The following is a 20,421-nucleotide window of genomic DNA, read 5'->3' as shown; positions in this document are numbered from 1 at the left end:
GGTATGAAATGTGATGCTGACTACACTTCAGACAATGCTATTGTGGCACTTCTAATTTCATACTTCGAAGTAAAATTTTTATTATAGTAATAGATTGTTGGGAAGGATAGATAAATATGATTGCCTAGCAGAAGAACCACAACAGTACAGCCAGGATGAACATCATGGCCCCTACTGGCTGGACAATACCTTTACCTACAGAGGGGTCCAAAAGTCAAATGGACTGTTGGATCTCACCCCCCAGAATGTATGGTTCACCCCACACCTGTAACCCTCCCCTGAACCATCAAGTGCCTGTGACCCCATTGGCACAAGTCTTGTTCCAGCCCACCTTGGAGCCCCCTTGATAAGGGGTCTCTGGGGGGGCCAGACGCCCTCTTGGATCTTCCCCTCCCCTCTTGGAACTTTCTCCCTCCTCCTGGATCCCCCCTCTCGGAGTCCCTGCTCTCTCACCTCCCCCATCACCTCCGGCCCTGCCACGTATTTCGTCTAGCAGCTCGAGGCAGGACCTCTTACCATCCCCAATAAACCCTATATTCCAAGAGCAACCAGCAGAGATCTCTCGTCTGTATCCACCCAAACCGTCCTGGAGCACTCCAACGTCTTTACAATAGATCTGTGACAAACTGATGATTGGTTTTTCTCAGTATTAAGTACAATGATGTGTAGATGTGTCTTTGCTTTTCCGGGCAGACGAGTCACCTCATAAACTCACTTTCGGTCATGAAGTGTAAATGGAAATCATTGAGTCGTGACACCTGGACTTGAGAGCGGCATTCCGCAGCAAATCTGACCCATCCGCTTGGCCGTCCTGGAACTGACTAGTTTCTGCTACTTGCAGGCATACCGAATAGGTGTACCTCCCATGGAAAACTCTCAGCAGATGCCTGCAACAGTGTTTTACCTTGACGCTTATGAAGCCGGGTTCGGGAGGGACGGTGTTGAATGAGCTCCGTCCCCGCACAGGGCCGAGGGACCCGCTCGGTGCCCACGGGACGCTCCTCCCCTCTCAGCCCCCCCAAATTATTAGGCTAGTCCAGATATACGACGCCTTGAGGGGAGGCACGTCAGGAGATGGGCAAAGATTCAAAAGAGGCCCGATTCCCCCGATGTAATTGTCGAGCTTCTTTATTCCGTGAGATGAGGGGGAAAAGAGAGCGAACGGGAAGGGACATGGCCTTATCTAGGCTCTGGACAGGGAGGGCTTTCTGGCTCTCCGGCAACCCCATCAGAGCAGGAAGGAAGGGACCAGGCTTATCTTATCAGAGTCACAGGGGGTCCCTGGAAATGGGGAAAAGCAAAAAGCATATCCCGAGCGCACTGTAACACCCACGCGGGACCGCAGCTCCGGGCGGCGGACGACGGGCCTGTGGCTCAGCCCGAGACTACAACTCCCGGCAGGCGCAGCGCCTGACGCACACCGACGCGGCTGGAGGGCGGGGCAGCGGGATGCGCGCCGGGCGCGCCCGGCGCCTCTCCCGCGCGGGACGGAGCCGCGGGAGCGGCGCGGCAGCGGGGAAGCCTCGGGGCTGGCCGTCCGCATGGAGCTGAGCAGCACGGAAGGGGCGTCCACCCGCTTCCTCGGCCTCACCCAGCGGTACCGGAGGCGGGGGCTCAGCTCGGGCGGGGCGCTGCCGATGGGGGAGAGGGAGGCGGCGCTTTGCTCCCGCGGACCGGGAGCCGCAGGGGCCGCCCAGGCGAGCGGGGCTGGAGCTCCCGGTGTGGGGCGGCGGCCCGCGGGGTAGCGGGGCAGCAGCAGTCCCCGAGCTGCGGCCGTCTCCCTCGGGCTGCTGCAGGTGCTGTGCGGGGAGTCGGGCGAGCGTCCTCAGAGTCGGTTTCGCGGCGTATTCACCGCTGCAGGCAGCGCTGGGATATCGCTGGAATTGCACGATTGCTGACTGCGTTGGTGCTCGTGACTTAAAGGAGAACAGATGGAGCGATACTGACCAGTAAACATATAGATGGCAAGGAGAATGGCAAGTCCGAGGGGCATGCAGGCTCTGTCCTTCTGATCACACAGGTGCAATCTGCAAACTCACTCCCTTCTGCCGCTACCTTCCCGACCCCCAAGTAAAATGCGTTCCAGTGTCGAGCTTCTGAAAGACAAAACATGTGATTTGACACTAGGATTCAAAAACCGTCTACATTTAGAATAGCAAATGCGTTTAATTGTGCTTCGTTGTTCAACTTTCGTGACTGTTTTGTAGGAGCTTTTGTTGAAAGGGGAGGAAGCTAGTCCTGTCTCCTCTTCATCATTACTGTTCATTTATACAACTGCACCTGTGTTTCCAGACAAATGGGAAAGGGAGGTGGAGTATACTGTGTAGATGCTGTACAAATGCATGTAGGCTGGTTAGTTACTTTCATATGAATAAAGATGCATCTGTATTTACATACTTTGCAATGTAAGTAAATTTTAAATTATTAAGCCCAACTATTCTGAAGCACTGATGAACTAACCTCGTCAGTTAGCAGCTGAGTTGGCAGCTCATCTTAATAAGATGAAAACTATTCTAAAAGTGTCATAACTGGAGCAACAATTTTTGTTATATAGATCTGGACTGAGGGAGGATGTAAATCAATGCAGAAAATCAATATGAAAGTTGATTTTAATCACAATGTATTTTTTAAATTAGCAGATGTGATATGTCAGAGAGTTGAGTACAAATCTTGGTGGTAACCAAGAATGGAGAGCCAAAGAAGTATGCAGGTACAAGAATTCATTAGGGAGTATATGCACTTACGCAAATAGCGTGATAACGTGAATCTTACCTGTGCCTAAATTGAAGCTCAGAGGCCTAATTTGTGTGAGGTTGGTGTGAGAATCTGCTTTAATTACAAGATATGAAGCAGGTGACATGTGATATAAAGTAGTTAGGATGAGAAGAAGAGGAGATTTGCTCTTGGGTATAATTCTGATTTTTAGAAGGACTGCTAGTGTGTTTGAAATTTAGGTATGTTTTAGGTAGTTTGAATTGGGACATGAATGAGAATATTGGTATTAAAGAAGTCTTGGTTTAATCATTAGCTCATATATATTCCTGTTTTTTGAATTATTGAGAGTGCTGAAAAATGGTTTTGGTAGGAAAGGGTGTGGTTTATGGCAAGGTAGTTGGTCTTCAAATGATTGGAATGTAGTTTGTGAAGAGGTGGTGAGTAATGTGATAGGATGGTATGAGGTTGGATTTTGAACTTCAGGTTCTAGGATTACTTTTGTTTGCTATCTTTGTTAAGGTGATAGAGGGAAACCTCTGAAATGCTGTTGTTTTCTCATGCTCTTAAATTAAAGTACTGGTTTAATTTCTCATTGTTTGTAGGCTGAAAAAAAGACTGAAAAAATCAGTAGCAACCTACTAAATATGGTCTTAATGTATAAGTATAATGCAGTTGTCCTCTTTGAGGCATTCAAGTTTACATTTTGAACATGGTTATGAGCCATGACCTGCTTTGGATTTCTGATTGCATCATGCCTAAGTATTTAATTTAATGAGAGCTTTTGCTTCCAGTCAGGATATAGACATTTGCTTTGGGAGTAATGTGAAAGCCAGATTGCAATGGCTGCTAGAGATTGTGCATGCTATAAGAAGTGTTCCCTGCAGCAATGAGTTTATGTGCTGTGAACCCTGTTCAGCAGAAATGATGTTTTTTCTAATGGCAGGGTATAGCACTGCGGGAAATGTAAGGCTAGTAGACTTCTGTACACTGATGAAGCGTTTCTATTCCAGCTCCATCTCTGAAGACCTGGGTTGCAGGCGCGGAGAGTTTAGCAGAAAGCATTATGGATCTGTGGAGCTTGTAAGTATACATAGCCTGTCCTTCAGTTTATCAGCTTATAATGCAGAGCTCTAATCCTTTCATTTCCAAATAAAACAATTGGATCTAGTTTGGAAAATGTGCGTTTTCAGCTAGACTTGAAAGTTATAAGCTAATATAAAGCGGCTTCTGAATATATGTATATCAGACCTGTGATAGGAGATCTTTTTGCTACCTTATTAATTAATACTTCATTGTAACAAGAAAGGAAGCATTATATAAATAGTGTGTTTACCTCCAGATGCAAATTGAGCCTTGTTTTCCTCTTAGAAACTGAAGATAGCAAAATATTAGGGTAGTATTTAAGGAAGTGCTAGCAATTATATAAACTGTAAACTGTACACATGTGTATACATGTGTATGTAATTTTATATATACATGACTCATAGTAGTGGGAGAGGGCTTAAAACTAAACAAACTAGTCAGAATTAGGATTTTGAAAATGGTTCCCTAAAATCTGTCAGTTATTCTGCATTTTCTTGAAATTCAGAGATTAAGTTGTCGCTTTGTTTTTCTCGTATATCTATTTCTTCTGCACTGTGAAAATATATCAGCAATTAAAACCGTATCATTCTGATTACAAGGTCATAATGAAATTACATAAATTTGCTGTAGGATAACAGAAGTGGAGAGGAGTTAAGAAATTGAACTCCAGCTCTGTTACTGTGGGATGAAATCACAAGTTTTCTATGAGCTAGAGTTGTACTTTTAAAGTTCTTGGGTAGTATATTTACTAACGTGTATGTCAATTGGGTGTGAAATGGTGGCCTAGTTGCTGGAAGTTGCATTGTGGGAGCACCAGATATCTTTTCTTTCCATACATTCCACATAAAATATGTGGTGTTTTAATGCAAAAATGCAAGTAAACTGTTTTCTGGCAAGAGGCTCTGTCATTCCTAGTACTTAAAGACTTTTGCTGGAAAATAAAAAGTTGTTATAAATATAATTCACAGTCAGTTCACACAAATGGTCTTCTTTTTTGGTTGTTTTTTTTAAAAATTCTGCTAACATTTTATAAAAGTGTGTAATTTTTGGAGCACAGATATTTAAAGGTTCTTGTTGCCCTTTCAAATTTCTAAATGTTTCATACTTAACTTTTCTTGCTTCATGTTTTCCACAGTAGCATCTCATTCCTGTCTCAAAGTTCTTACTGGGTCATTCAAAATCTTTAGTCAAATTGGTAATAGCTAGACTGGTCCCTTCTCTGTGAGGAGTCATGATGCCTGGAACAAAAAGAAATGGTAGTAAGCTTTGATTGCTGGTCGTATGGCTATTTTTGGAAATAGAACCTCTATGTTAAACTCTCTTATAGCTTATATCCAGTGATGCTGATGGAGCCATTCAAAGAGCTGGACGGTTCCGTGTGGAAAATGGCTCTTCTAGTGAGGTAAGTGCCCAAAAATACTCATAGAATGCTGAAGAAAATGATTCAGCTTCAGCTATTTTTCATCTATGAAGGATGCATTTGCAGTAATTTGCTAAGGAAGCAGACTTTGAAAATTCTGGCATTTTGTTTAATTTTGGTAACATTTTTGCTCACTCGATCCTGTTAGGAGAAAAATATCTCTGAATGATGCTTCCCAGTACCTAGTTCACCACTCTGTATATATCCTGTCCTGTTGGTACTATGATGTTTAAGCTGACCTCTGTACTTTAAAATTTGCTCCTTGGCATGACGAGGTTTGGCTTCATTTTTTTGACCCTTAGCTGTCTTTTGGCAGCTGTGCTTATCTCTAAATAAGAGTGAAAGAGATTGAGTGGAGCCTCGGAGAGTAATTCCCTTCATCTTTCTTGCTGCCAATCTCGCAGTGTGATCCTGCAACTACTCCAGTGACAACTGGGGATTAACTTGGGAAGAACTGAGAAAATGAAAGCTGAAGGCATTAATTTATTTAAGTTTTAAAAATATTTGTCTTCAAATTCCACATTGAAAGACCTTCTTTTCTCTGATATTCTAAGACATTATCCGTAAGAATAGGACAAGACTTATTTACTTAAGAGAGAAATTGGAAAAAAGGGTACATGAGAGGGAGAAATTTTTATTTTAGCTACGCACCAACTGACTTCACAAAAATCCTTGCGTTTTAAGAAGCAGCGTACAGCTAAAACTTAAGTCTTTGTTTGCTTTTGCCTATATATTGTCCTTTTTTTTTTCACTTGGCATTTAATGTAACAGTCTCCCAATTCTATTTCAGAATACAGACTATGCTCCAGGTACATGGCACAGAACGGATGTGCATTTGGAAAACCCGGAGTATCATACAAGATGGTACTTCAAGTATTTTTTAGGGAAAGGTAAATATTTTTTTGCAGCTGGATTGGAATTAGCTGCTGCTGTTTCTGTAGTTTTGAATTGTTACTCTTTCAATATGAAAGAAACGTATGGTGTTAATTTAGTATTAAAATATTTTCTGTCCTGTACATGAAGCAAGTCCTTGCTTCATGTATTTTCAACCTGAAAACAGATGATGGGTGTCTGTAAGGAGTGAAACCCCTGCTACCAGAAAGGGATGTTTTGAAATCCTCCTTGGCTTTGAAGCTGTACCAATCTCTCTGGATGGTTTTTTTACACATTTGTATATAAGTATGTAGTTATTTATGCAGACAATTATATACTTTTACATATGAATGCATATCTTTACAGGTGTCTCTCTGATTCTGCACAAGAGTGAGTGGGTGTGTCTTCCTTATGCTTGATGGTGATGCTTGTTTTTCTTCCAACAGTTCATCAGAATTATGTGGGTACGGATGCAGAGAAGAACCCTTTCTTTCTGTCTGTTGTACTGTCTGACCAAAATAATCAGCGCATTCCTCAATACCATTCAATACTTTGGAGAAAAACAGTAAGAAACAAATACTTAACTGCTGTTCTGACTTTTGTTTGTTTGTTTTGGATATGTTTATCATATGCTTTTTCCTCTTTCTCCAGAATTCCAGTATTTATTACATATTTTTATTTAATATAATAACATATAATTCTACCATAGTAGATAACACTAAACTAAATTAGCAGATAACATTATACTAAACTTTTTGACAGAAATCTGTAATGTCAGATATTTTTAAATTGTTCTAACAACTGCTTTTTTTTTAGAAATGATGCTTAAATTGTTCTTGGTTACATCCTATGGTCCATTTAGGCAATGATTTTATACTGCTTTTAGGACTTTCTTGTACAATGCTAAGAAAATAGGCAGGTCTGATACTGATTTCACTTTTTTTCCGCTTAACATTCCATGAGAGTCTTTTATCCAAGCAATTGTTTTAAAACTCTTCTCTAGGCATGTATGCTTCGCTTTTTTTTTTCTTTGCAGCACCCATGACTTTTTTTTTTTTCTCTTTATTAGCAGTAAATATAGCTAAGTAAAATTACCTTGGTTTTCTTCCTTTTTTTTTTTAACTTAATTGTTTTTATTAATATTTCTATTTGAATATGCAGAAAAAGTTGGTATGTCCTGAAATATATCCTAGCTTTTCTTGTTTACAGGGTACTCAGAAAATATGTCTCCCTTACAGTCCCACAAAAACATTATCAGTGAAATCTATATTAAGGTATGTATTTACAAACTAACTTATCAGTTTAGATATTTTTATGTGTACTTTTTCATGTAATTCAGAGCTTGTGTTCTGTGGTTTTCATGATAAATCTATAAAGACCGTAAAAATGGTTTTGCAAGTTTTAATCAGTGAAAACAGCAAAAAGTGTTTTTAAAGCCTGTTCTTGACCAGACAACATGAAAACTTCTAATGGAGAGAAATTCTTAGCACTTTTTCTTCAGCAGAAGGACAATTTCCAAGTTCATTGGAGAACAGGTACTAAATGGAGCTGCAGTGTCAGAGAAGAAATATCTTTAAAAATTGGACAATAAAAAGAGCAGAGGAATAGCAGATTTTCACTGGTGGTTATTATGTGGTCCTAGTTACGGGGAAGCAAGCAGTCAAGATGCCAAGAATTATTTCTTCAGCTGATTACCTTCATCTATGTCTCACTATGGGTGTATTATGTACAGTGAAGCGTAGAGAATTTCTAATTTAACTAGAGTTTGTATGAGCATGCTTGTACTCTGCCCTGCCTCTTTTGTAGTAGAAGAGAATACGAAGTGAGCAAACCCAATGCTGTTTCCATTTATTCGAACAATTTCATCAGCTGAAATGTCAGAGCACTGATTTTCAAAGCATTCATTCAAATTTAATCTGCAGTTTTTACAATCTCATCACGTGGTGTGTTTTCTCAAATCCCTCACAGAAAATGTCCTCGAATGGATCTTCTTTAGGGATTCTAGCTTCTCTAGGAACCCATTAAGAGTGGCTTTTACTAAACAAATAGTGTGTACCAGACAATAGAGTGGTTTGCAGGTTTTTAAAACCTGTAATCTGTATAGAGGAGGAACAAATATCTCTTATTTGATTGAAGTGGGGCCACCAGTTAACACTGCCAGTGCCTATGTGAAAGGAGAATTCTGGGTGCAGACCATGTGTTTTGCTGTGAAGTCAGTGCCAACAGATCTGGATGTTCCTGCTACTGCACGAGACTTATGAGAGGTCCCAGACTACTGAATTTGCCAGAGAGGCTATCAGGCCTTTGAGCCTCGCTTCTTAAATCTGATTTCCTAGGCTGGGGCTCTGTTTTGGCGTGTCAAGATGGTGAGTTGAAAACACTTGTGATACCTTTCATCTTCTTCATCAAGTTGAGCTAGGTGCCCTCTGTGAACGCCTACTGTTTTGGCTTGAATAGTGTTCCTAATTGTCTGTACTGCATTCTTGACTTGCATTAGTACCTGATTTTTCATGTCTGTCCACCAGTCACTGAAGTCGCTCTTCCTGACATCCCTTTCCAGCCTAGCCTTTTTCTCCACTTCACCCACAAGTGGGTATTTCGTCAGGCATCCCAGGCTGGATAAACTGTCATCTGCTAGCTAGGGTTGTAATTCTATGGCACCCTAATGTGTTCCATCCTGTGATGCTCCAGTAGTCTACAGAGGAAAATGGTAGGCTTGTTTCAAACTTTGTTTCTCCCAAGGTCTGTGCCACATGCAGTCAGTTGCATAAGTGTCATCTCCTTTTGCCTGCTTCAGCTTGGACTGAAAACTCTCCCCTGACCTTTTTTTTTTTTTTTCTTTGAGCCTCAGACTAGATTGATAGTCCTTTGACATTTCAACCTGTTCATACCTGATGTAAATATAGGTACACACTATCTCAAAGAATTTTGGTTGCATTAATAAATTTCCTTTTTCTAAATTCTTTGGAATGCTTTAGTATCTTTCAAAAGGAAGCAAAGAAAATCATCTCTGCACTGCGATCTAGCATAAGCAATGGTGGGAAGACTTCACCTCTATGTTAGTTTGCTGTGCCCCAGGCAGATTGCATTCAGAGCTCCGTGACATGCTGCACAGTTCTATAATGCCTGGGGAGGGGAAAAGGGGCATAAAAACAATAGTAAATGCAGAGGTATGAGTTTAAAAAAAATGCTATGAATTAGATATTTCTAATTATTGAGGCAGTTGATCTTGCTTTTTATGTGAATATCTTTTCTGTTCTGCCTGTGAATCATTGCTGTGTGAATTTGATGCAGAACTTCTCATTTTTCATTTGACTTGTCTTGAATTATTTAAGAAGAGAGAGAACCTAAAAAATAGAATTGGTTATTGTGCCCTCCTAAAATGCTCACGGTGATTATGTTTAGAACCTAAGTGAAGGGTGATGTAATAGAGCTCTGTGCTTTATAAGGAAATACATTTAAACCTGATCTCCACACAGCGTCTTACTAATTTCTGGTTTTAAGATACAAAAGAAGTTTAGCAAGTGTTGGAAGTTAGTATTTTGGGAAAGAAATGGCAGTTCCACAAAACATTCCATTTAACAGAGAATCTTCAAACAATTCATTTTGTAACCATTGTAACTACAATCAGTTGGTGGTTCAGCATTCAGCATTGAAATGTGTACTTGCCCTTCTATAAAGCACTATTTAATTTGCATTTCAGTGCTATGAGTCTTGATAAATTTGAGAAGAGCCCAAGAGAAATTTTTCATCCTGAGATACAAAAGGTAGGAAGTGACTTTTTTTGTTTGGCTCTTCTTCTTTATTATTTTCTGGAAATATAAATAATTAAGTATAAATACTACTAGTTTGTTTCTTCCAGGAGCAGTTAATAATGATGATTGTACGTAATACACTTAAGCTGTCTTTATCCATTGAACTGGCCATTTCAAAGCAAAACTTATAAAACCGTCATCCTTGTAGCCTCTTTAATACGAGTGTGCTAAAGATACTATTTTTGTTTACAGGATTTATTGGTTCTTGAAGAGCAAGAGGTAAATATAAACCTAACTACTTCTAGCTCACAGACCTGTCCAGTGAATACAGCTTTGTATTTTGATGTGCTTATGATGACTTTGAAATCAATTGCTGATTACAGTAAAAAAAATTAATGCTTTTTGAACATGACAGCAAAAATAACTTTAAGCACCAACTTAATAATAATAGATCACCAATTTAAATTAATAATTTTATGCTTATACTGTAGAAGTTTAAAAGGTAAATTATTATGTATTTGGAAATGGTATATAGGAGATGGTATAAAGTGTATGTTCTAATGTGTAGGATGTACACAAAGGTACATACATGAACGTCCTTAGGGGAAACAAATTTTTAGGTCTTCTGTTTGAATGTCTAGTTATCATATAAAATTTGGTTTTATTTCTCAGGGTTCGGTGAATTTTAAATTTGGAGTCCTTTATGCTAAAGATGGTCAGCTTACAGATGATGAAATGTTCAGTAATGGTGAGTTTTTCTCCTTCGTCTTAATTGTTTTGTTCATCTGAATTAAAAAAAAAAGCAAGATAGTGCCTACAGCTGGGAAGGGTGGGAGGTAATGGTTATATGAACAGTCGTTTAGTTTGGTTTCATGTGTTGGGTGAAAAATTGTCTCATAGGGCCTTCTATGTCTGTAAGAAGTTGCAGTAGGAAGCCTACTATTACAGCTTAAAAGAGAGTGAAATCTCTCCTCTAGAAATAGGCTGTGACATGAACGTTTAGAAAGAAGAAGAATTTGAAGGAGGCCACTCACTAACTCACTGCTTGTAGTTCTTTCACTCTTTTACAGCATGATCACATTCTCCTATGCACTTGAACAGCATTGGTGCTAGCAAAAGAGGTCACTGTTTAATGTCATGTGATAATGCCTATTCTGCAGGGTCGTATTGTTTCTGGAAAGGCAGTAGGCTTGGAAGACAGGAAAGGAAACTAACTCAGCTGAAACTTGCGTCCCAGATGCAGGACCCATTTCCTGATTTTGGTCATTTTTAAGATATGTTCTATTAGTACGGGTGTGCTTTTCTGGTAACATTTCTCCCTTCCACATGTAGAAACTGGAAGTGAAAGCTTTCAACGATTTTTGCATCTCTTGGGTGACACAATTACTTTGAAAGGCTGGTCAGGCTACAGAGGAGGACTGGACACTAAAAGTAAGAACTCATCTGAAGCAATGAAATGGGGGTGGAGCTGCATTCTAAATGTTTCTTCTTACTTTTTTTCTTATTGTTTCATAACCACCATATTGTATATATGGTGGTTATGAAACAATGCCAAAACGGGCTTCCTAGTATATGTACTAAATGCTCTACTTGACCAGGAAAGAGTCAGATGAGCTTAAGCCACTGGTATGGAAGGCAGTTATGACAGGTATTCAGGGCGAACTGTTTCATTTTAAGTTGGAATGATGTGAACAATAACCTGACATGTTACTTGTTTCATGATAGAAGGACATTGTGGCTTGAAGACCTGTGTGATTTCAGGAGGGTAGGTGAAAGGTGTTGTAGGTTTTAAATGTGAATATACAGATTAGTTGCAAACTTGGGTTTGGACTCACATGAAACATGCGGTGTGGACTGTTACAGTGAGCTCATGGGCATTCTGTTTCCCCTTCCCTGAGACCCTGTGACTCTGATCAAGATAACCCTGGACTCTCCTTTCTGCCCCAACGGGGTTGGCGGAGAGCCAGGGAAGCCCACCCTGTCCAAAGTCTATATAGACCCCTGACATTTCCTGTTCGTCCTCTTTTGCCCCGCTCTCCCCCAAGGACATCACAGAATAAAGAGAGCTGAACCAACTTATCTCGGGGTAAGAGCCTCTTTTGGAAATCTTTGCATCTCCCCTCACAGCCTCTGATCTCTGAGCTAGCCTGATTATTCAGGGGGCTGTGTGATGGGGGGGAACCACAGTGGACATTTTCTAAAATGGATCAGACAAAAAAGGATAACCGAAGAAGACTCAGGAGAAAGACTTGAAGTATCTTTCGATCTTCAGAAAACTTACAGGAGATACTCCTTCTTAAAATGTTGCCTTCCCTTGCAGATGATACAACAGGAACCTGTTCCATCTATACAGTTTTTCAAGGGCATGAAATTATGTTCCATGTTTCAACCATGCTACCGTATTCTAGAGAAAACAAGCAGCAGGTACATGGTTCTCTCTTTTTTATTTCCATATTTATTTGTTAAATCACAAACTCCAAAACTTTATAAGAAATACAGGATTTCTTGTCTGTTAATATTTGAGAAATGTAAGCCTTGAGACTTCTGCACTTTTTTCCTTCAATATTCTACCTGATGCTGAAAATTTAATGATGCTTATTAGAGATAATGCATCTTGTCATCTCCATTAAGGTACAAAACATACTTATGAATAAGATCTAAGTTGCATCACTGACAAGTGATTAAGTGTGATGTTCGGATGACTTTAAGAGCTTCACTGCTGTAATTGTTACCTCAAAGACTTTAGGAAAACTGGAAGTTAGCATTGTGTGTGAATTGTAGGAATATTCACATGTTTAACACATAACTCCTGCTTGAGTAGCAATTAGTGTGGCTTGAAAGAAATTCCCCTTGTGAGCATGTTAATGTTGGTAACCGTAAAGAAGTGCTGTCATGGCAGAACACTGCCATGGATTAACTAGGTGGGTTCTTGTTCAAATGTGCTGTCATTCATTGCTCAGACCTTTCTTTGTATTTATGATGAAAAAAATACTTGATAGGCACATGTGTTTACTATACATCATACATCCATAATAATTTACCTAAATTACTTACAAATTACTTGATTTAATATTTATTATGCATTCTTACAGTAATATTGTTAGACCATATAATTGAAACGTACTTTTACTGTTTCCATGTCAGTTTTCTCATGCTTTTTGCTTGGACTGACGACAAGATCACAGAGGACAACAGAGGCCAATCAGGATTTTTTTTTTTTTTTTTTTTTAAGAATAATTAGCACCATAGTTTTTTGTGCTTTTATTTCAAGCAGTAGATTTGCTTTTTTTGGAATGTTAGAGTTTCCACGCCCAATTCATTAATATTAATTATGGAAACTATGAGTGCTTTTCTGAACATATGCAATATCTATTCTTCTAGAACCTGCCTTGTTGTGTGCACCATGTCATTGCTAGGTTTACTTGCTTATAGTTAAGTAATGGTTTTATATTGCCCTCAGTCACACTGACTGTAATTTTTCTGTTTGCAATTTAGGAATATTGTTTTATTATTCTGTCACAGAATTGCTAAGATATTTATTTATGTCTTGTAAGTCATTGTGTCTCTTTTTTTTTTTTTTTTTGCCTCCTCTTTCTTTTTTTCCTTTTTTGTTTTCCTTTTTTTTTCCAGGTAGAAAGGAAGCGACATATTGGAAATGACATTGTCACTATCATATTTCAGGAAGGTGAAGAGTCTTCTCCAGCATTCAAGCCGTCCATGATTCGCTCTCATTTTACACGTATCTTTTTCCTGACATTTTCTAATGCCTTTTTTTTTTTAAGATCAATATTACTTTTAATTCTGACCTAATTCCTCCCTGTATGCTGTTTATGGAAGTGAAAATTATTTTACAAAGACAGTTTGATTCTTGCATTCTTCACCTTCTGCAACATCAAACAGTGTTTGTTAAATTCGTTAGAAGATAAGGTAAAAGCAAGAATGTGAGTTTTAAATAATTTTATTGAAAGCATTTCTTTGTATCATTTCACAAATCTAATTTTATACATTTTCAAAAAATACAAATTCATGAATATATTTCTCTTAATATTGTAGATTATTTTGGCATTAAATTTTGGCATTTTACTAAATATTGCCTTTCAATGTTTAGATGCTGTTTATTTAAAATATTTATGTATTTTAGATCAGTATTTGTCAAATTTTTCAGACCATTTACTATATATTCTCCAGTTTTTTAACAGCCTGTGTTTTTCAGACTTTAGGTTGAAAACATTTTGAAGACTATATGATTGCAAAAACCAGCGAGCAATCTCTTGGAATTACCGTGGGATCACAATAGTAGCAATCTGCAGACCCCAACCTGGCATGTGTTAGACTAGATGGAATGGAATGAGGAAAAATGAATGAAAAGAAGAAAACCCTTAATTTCTGTCCATACTCTGTTGTTGAGTTTTAAAAAATTATCACAAAGCTTAAGACTTCCACACCTAGTTCTCAGGCAGACTAAATGTTCCTAGACTAAATGTTCCTAGCGGTGAATGAAAATTAATAAAGACTGAAAAAAAAAAATCTTTTCATATCAAAGGAACCTAAATACTAAGAAAAATTGTTTAACACATCAATGTAACTCTACAATAGAGGATCAGCCTTAGTATAACTTGCACTTTAAATCATTCTCTTATTTTTCGTATAATTCTGTTGGCTAAATTGTTTCATTGGAATCTTTTATTCAGTGGAAGCTTTGGTATAAACAGAGTTCGGTATCAGTACTGCTTTATCAACTAAAAGAATTTTTAATCACAAATATATAAAATACAAAAAAGACAAACTTCTATAATATGTCTTATGCTGTGTCTGTGGGAGTAGCTTGATTTTTAAAACTGTTGATCAAGCAATAATATTTTTACATAGAACCCTTTTTATAAACAGTAAAATCTGTATAGTCTAGAATTGTTTATATATTTACATTCACTTGATTAATATATTTTACCTTTATTAAATCTGCAATGTACTGCAGGAAAAGAAAAGTTTATTAAAATACACGTGAGCTTTATTAGAACTGGATTAACTTCCTTAACTGTATGACAGATATTTTTGCTTTAGTGAGATATAATAAGCAGAATGATAGTTACAGGTAGGTGCTGATTATAATAAATAATTTCACAATGAATTACTGATGGTTTAGAGAAAATGGGAAAACATTTTGGCAATGGGAGAACTTTCTGGCATATAGACAGGTCCACCTGTCTGTATGACAGGAAGCCAGATGAGCTTAAGAAACTGAAGAGCAATATGGACCTGCATGCAGATGTGACTAAACTGGCTGTAAGTAGCAGGTTGTTAACTATTGGAAAAATTAAATTCTGGAACAGGCATAAGCTAAGGGGGAAACCCAAAACTGGTTTTTAGATGAAGTATAAAAAGTGATAAAAGATACGCTTGGAACTTTCAGACCCGGCAAGATCAATGACATAGTAAACGATGTGGATGATGAAAGTTAATGCATGTGCTGTTGTGATAGCCACGGACTACAAGTCCTTACAAATCGCAGTTTGGCTGTAGTTGAACAAACTAGTTGATTTTTAGGGATTTTAATAGAGTACTTGTATAGTTGAATGTCACGTACTTAAAACCTAACTGAATTTTACATGTTACTATGTTTTTCCAGCATTCCATTAAATTTAACTCCAGAGAAGAATGATACTTCAGTTTGTGTATGTGGGTTTTTTTCCCCTGCTTCCTATTTACAGCTAAGGTTTCTTTTGGGTCATGTCTGTAATGGAGTTAAGCAAAGGAATAGTTTTATTTTGCTTCAAGATCTTATCAGCTTCTTCCTGCAAATTTGTTTAAATTGATTGTCCTCATAGCTTCTGCTTTTCAGCATTCCTAGGTTTGTGAGAAACACAAAACATGTTAATGATTCCAATGTGCAGTGAAAATGCAGTCACTTCTTTCTTCTCGCTTCGGGACAGAAACCTGGGCATATGTCCCTCATTACCCTTTAAGAAGTGATTGTTGTCCTGATTTTAAACTGATAGTCTGTAGATGGGTTAGCCATGGTAAAATGCTTTTTATATGGCTCTTTATGTGGGGAAGGAAATGAGTTGCAGTACATAAGATAAATTTGTCTTTTTTGCATTAACTGGCAGCTTTTACTTAGATCAGTCCATCTTAGTTGCTTCATTCTGCCAGTCATGACACATCTTGCTGTAGTACCTGTCACATAGTATTTTTTTCCTATATGAAAACCTTAGAACATTATATTTCAGCTTGCCCCAATTGCATTTCCTTCTTTCCTTTCATTATAGGCCTGAATAGAACTTGTTCCTTCTCTTACTTTTGTGTGTGTGTGAAGACAGTCTTCCAAGTGGCCAAAATTTCAGTCAAAAAGGAGATGGGATGCTCTAGGCTTTTGAGGCAAATTTTCCTTGTTTCAAATGCAATACCACTATTGGTTCTGACACTGAATTTCTGCTTAGAATGCCTTTATATTTTATGTCACTCAGGAAGTCTAATTTTTAGTCAGTTTTGTTATGTCTTTCCCTGTCACAATTCATTCTGGTCTAGTCAAGGAACATTTCACACCTTTTGTAGTTATAATTGATTGCTTTTTTTACCTGGACATCATTAAATAGACATAGGGCATCTATGAAACTCTGTCTCAAATATGTGAAACAAATATTAGGATGATCAATAGTCATGCAAACATAGTACTGCGATACTGTATGCAGTTCCTAAGCTTTGAAGAAAAAGACCGTATGAAAGCATTGTGATCCATTAGACTCAATATCAGTCATTGCTGGTTTTTGGAGAAAGCAAATTCTGTCTGGTTTCTAAAATAGCAGATATGGGTTGAATCTATAATTTTGCTACTTAATTTGCTGTGACCTGTGTCATCTGTACATGCCACTTGGAAGACTTGTCAGTGAACTATCACTTGAAATAGCCAAGAGTGATTACTAATCTTAAAGAAGCTATGCCCTGATGAACAAATAAGCATGGATTTTGTATCTGCCATTCAATATTGCTATGCTGGATTCCTTACGGATCAAAATAACTCAGCAGGTCCAGCTGTCACGGAAGTTATTCAGACTCTGTCTTCCTCAGTGAAAATGAATTTCCTGTTCCCAAGCTACAGATTCATATGTCGTAAGCCATTGTTACTTTGAAAGCATCAAATATTTCATGTGTGTGGTGAATACATAGGGAAAGTGGAAATCTGTAAGGAGAACGTATTTTGTAGGTGAAGACTTGTTCTTTTACAGTGTTTTTGAACAAGACCATATTTTACTACTGCCACTGAAACACTTGCTGCATAAGTAGAACTGTGAAGTTCTGTTCTAATTCTATGTCCCAGGTTAGTTTGTGTAAAAGAAACATAACTTTGTTCTGCTGAGTAATTCCAAGTGAATCTTTTTTTGTTTTGCCCTTTGAAATTCTTATGTAAGACACCCAGATAACAGTTTCCATTTTTTTTTCTTCGGTTCTGAATAGTGTCTATAAAAAAGGTAGGTTTTGAATGTGACTTTCAATGTAAATAAAGATTTGTACTTTCAATAGGCTGAAAATATTTTCAGAAGAAAGTGTTCCTCTCTTTGGGCCTCCCCTTCCATCCCCACCTGTGTTTACAAATCACCAAGAATTCAGGGATTTTGTGTTGGTGAAATGTAAGTCAGTTTTTCTTTTGCTAGGAACACTCTTTTAATAATTGTGTTAACAAATTAAAATTTATGGTGCTTAAAATGTATATGCATTTTCTTGTGTATTCTGCTGATCTGTATGCTATTATTTTTTTCACATCTGTAGCATAGTTGGGATGTCAGTTCCATTAAACTGTTATGGTCAGATTAACAAAAAAAATTCTCTTCTTCTCAGGCTACTAGACAGAGGCTGACTTTTGCATTTGCAGAACATGTAGTCATATTTAGCTTTGCATTTTTGTAAAGGGCTTGGGAGATCTGAAAGGATTGATAATGTTCTTCATTATTTAGTAATAGAAGGTGTTAATTTAGTAGCTCTGAAAACCAGAAAATAGCATCTCTTCTGCATGTACTCTTAAAGGTGCTGAAGGATACCAATGCAGCATATTTTAATTCTGTAATCATTCAGTTCCAGTTTTCATTGACCTGTATTTGCCCTTCTAAATCAGCAAGAAAGCAATCTTTGAAAATTGACCATGTGGATTGCAATTAGACCTGACAGGAGCTTGATGGCTCATTTTGCGTATTTAAATTGTTTAGTACTTAAATTGACCGGCAGTTTGTCTTTAGTTTTTTTATTAGTTAGGTATTTATTCTGATGCCTGGTGGAATTCTTCTATTACTTTTAACTTAAGGGAGAGGTATTCACTTAAAAAAGGCAAAAAGGAGGCAATTCTAAATTAATAGGGGCAGAGCAGGTGTTTTGGTACAGAGGCAAACTAGAGTTGGTGGAGATTCTTGAAGTTCATTTACATAATGTATTTTGCTTCTATAATCTTTTAGTAATAAATGGTGAAAAAGCTACCTTGGAAACACCAACATTTTCTCAGAAACGTCAACGCACTCTAGACATGCTGATCCGCTCTTTATACCAAGACATGATGCCTGACCTACACAAGGGAAACGTAAGTCAGCTGCATCCCTCACATATGCTGTCCTGTTCTAACTAGTAGCTTCAATGTTCTGTCACTTTAAAGGACTGTAATCGTAATGAGCACTGAATTGCATACGATTAAGCTAAATACCGATTATTGTATAACTTACTTTACAGTTATATGAAAGCTGACAGACCTTTCTGGACGGGACTCTTCACCAGGTGTGAGGAGAAGCATAAAAATGTAATACTTTGTGTAAGCTTACCTGCAGCAAGGGAATAGGGAATTTAGATACTATAAATCCAGGCATTAGTCTCATCACCATAAAATCTGCATTGGTTCTGTAATGTGTAAATTTGGATAATTCTTACCCCTGGTTAGCTATGAGGTAACTTTATTTTGGATGATGAAGACTTACTTCTGGGGTGATTCTTAACTAACTAAAAATAAGTTCTGTACTCTAAAACAACAAGGTGCTATTTTTTCGACCAATGTTTATTTCTTTTATCTATATAGATCTGCTTAAACTTTTCTTTTTCATATATTCATGTCACATATTCATGTGGTGTGATTGTACAGAACATGACAGTGATAAACTATAACAAGTTGTAAGGTAAAGCACTGAAGGATTGGAAGAGTTGCAGTTTCTGTTCTCTGAGAAGCTGTGCAGTTAGAAAGAAACATTTTCTATTTTAGAACATGCTTAATAGAAGATCCTTCAGTGATGTGTTACCAGAGTCCCCAAAAGCAACACGGAAAAAAGAGGAAGCTCGACAAGCAGAATTTGTTCGGCTTGGTCAGGTAGGATCAGTTTAGAAGGTATGCAGCTATGTTTACAAAGGCTGTGTCACTCCTTTTGTTAGACTTTGATTACCTTGCAGTTATGTTGGGATTTAATGCAGTTTTCCATGACCAGAAATAGTTTTCTAGTATTGCATTATTGTAAGTTATATTAAAATAAAACATGAATAGAAGTATTTATCTGTAACTCCTGAGGTATACATGTACAAATATTTATATCGTACATGAGTTAAATTAAGGTTGTAAAAATTGTACCTTAGGATCAAACCTGAAAGGTCTTTCCCTGCTTCATGCATTGGATGCTTTCTCCAAGTGGAAGAGTGCTTTTTCTGTGCTTTGGAAAAACATAATCTTTCATGGATTTCCTCTGTATGTTTTTTTTAAGATTGAATTTCTTAGAAAATTAGACTTCTTTAGTCAGAAAGAAATTATGATATTCTCTGTCAAATCAGAGTTTGCCATACATCTTTGAGATTGCTGACTACAGTCTTCTATGGGATTACTAACTTTTTGATTCTGTGAAAAGTACAGCCTCCCGATGATATAGATTAGTCTGCTTTGATCTGATAGTTCATTGCAGCAAAAAAAAGCCAACAGTGCCTATGCTCATCAGTTCCCCTGTCCTTTCTCACTTGTTTCTTCTTGATCCAGACTGGTCTAGTGGATCTGCAGCTTATCTTAAGAATACTTCTTTTCTGAGCTGATTTAACTCAGCAGGAGTTAACAGAGCAAAAACAAAGACAAAACAAAAAAAAAACAACAAAAAATCCCAAACAAACAAAAAGCCTAAACTCAACCAACCAAAAAAAACCCTCCACAAAACAAAACTGACCCCAACCACCCAACCAAATGCAATCAACCAAAAAAAAAAACAAACCAAAAAACAAACAAACAAAAAAAAACCCAAAAAAAAACCCCAAAACCCACACTACCAACAAAACTCAATTATCTTCTCTCGCTTTTTTTATCTTAGTAAGTTAAAGATTAGAAGAGTCTAAGTTCTAGATGTGGTTAAAGGTAGAGAATGGAGCTGGACAGATGAGAGTTAACAGATCTAGTTGAGACCCATTTGTTAAACAAGTTTTCCATCCTCAATATAGTCTTCATCAAAAGGAAACCTATTATGTGGGTTATAAATTTGTCAATACCTGTTAGTGTTTTTCTTGGAGGTTCTTTTAGCATTTAACCATTTCCCTACCCTAAAAGATCTTTCCTCCGAGTTACAAGCCATAGGCCTGACC

General features: G+C 37.8%; 1 protein-coding gene across 2 annotated transcripts in view; it reads left to right on the top strand.

The window, feature by feature from the left end:
• The first annotated feature begins 1,437 nt into the window (after window positions 1-1,437).
• GARNL3 (GTPase activating Rap/RanGAP domain like 3) overlaps window positions 1,438-20,421 on the top strand; it is a 36,260-nt gene continuing 17,276 nt past the window's right edge. Inside the window, exons 1-16 of one of the 2 annotated variants that reach the window (XM_041719633.2) lie at window positions 1,438-1,597; window positions 3,726-3,795; window positions 5,126-5,200; window positions 6,009-6,108; window positions 6,538-6,656; window positions 7,301-7,365; window positions 9,795-9,858; window positions 10,099-10,125; window positions 10,519-10,594; window positions 11,179-11,277; window positions 12,167-12,270; window positions 13,477-13,585; window positions 14,893-14,938; window positions 17,365-17,471; window positions 18,288-18,409; window positions 19,076-19,180. In XM_041719633.2, the coding sequence (XP_041575567.1) occupies window positions 1,542-1,597; window positions 3,726-3,795; window positions 5,126-5,200; window positions 6,009-6,108; window positions 6,538-6,656; window positions 7,301-7,365; window positions 9,795-9,858; window positions 10,099-10,125; window positions 10,519-10,594; window positions 11,179-11,277; window positions 12,167-12,270; window positions 13,477-13,585; window positions 14,893-14,938; window positions 17,365-17,471; window positions 18,288-18,409; window positions 19,076-19,180 (1,344 nt within the window). In that variant the 5' untranslated portion in view covers window positions 1,438-1,541. The remainder of the gene's footprint in view (window positions 1,598-3,725; window positions 3,796-5,125; window positions 5,201-6,008; window positions 6,109-6,537; window positions 6,657-7,300; window positions 7,366-9,794; window positions 9,859-10,098; window positions 10,126-10,518; window positions 10,595-11,178; window positions 11,278-12,166; window positions 12,271-13,476; window positions 13,586-14,892; window positions 14,939-17,364; window positions 17,472-18,287; window positions 18,410-19,075; window positions 19,181-20,421) is intronic. The other variant, XM_041719632.2, reaches the window with a different exon arrangement.

Source organism: Taeniopygia guttata, chromosome 17 (genome assembly GCF_048771995.1).
Source record: "Taeniopygia guttata chromosome 17, bTaeGut7.mat, whole genome shotgun sequence".
In the NCBI taxonomy this organism is placed as follows: Eukaryota; Metazoa; Chordata; class Aves; order Passeriformes; family Estrildidae; genus Taeniopygia; species Taeniopygia guttata.
This window is presented reverse-complemented; position numbering and strand designations above follow the sequence as displayed.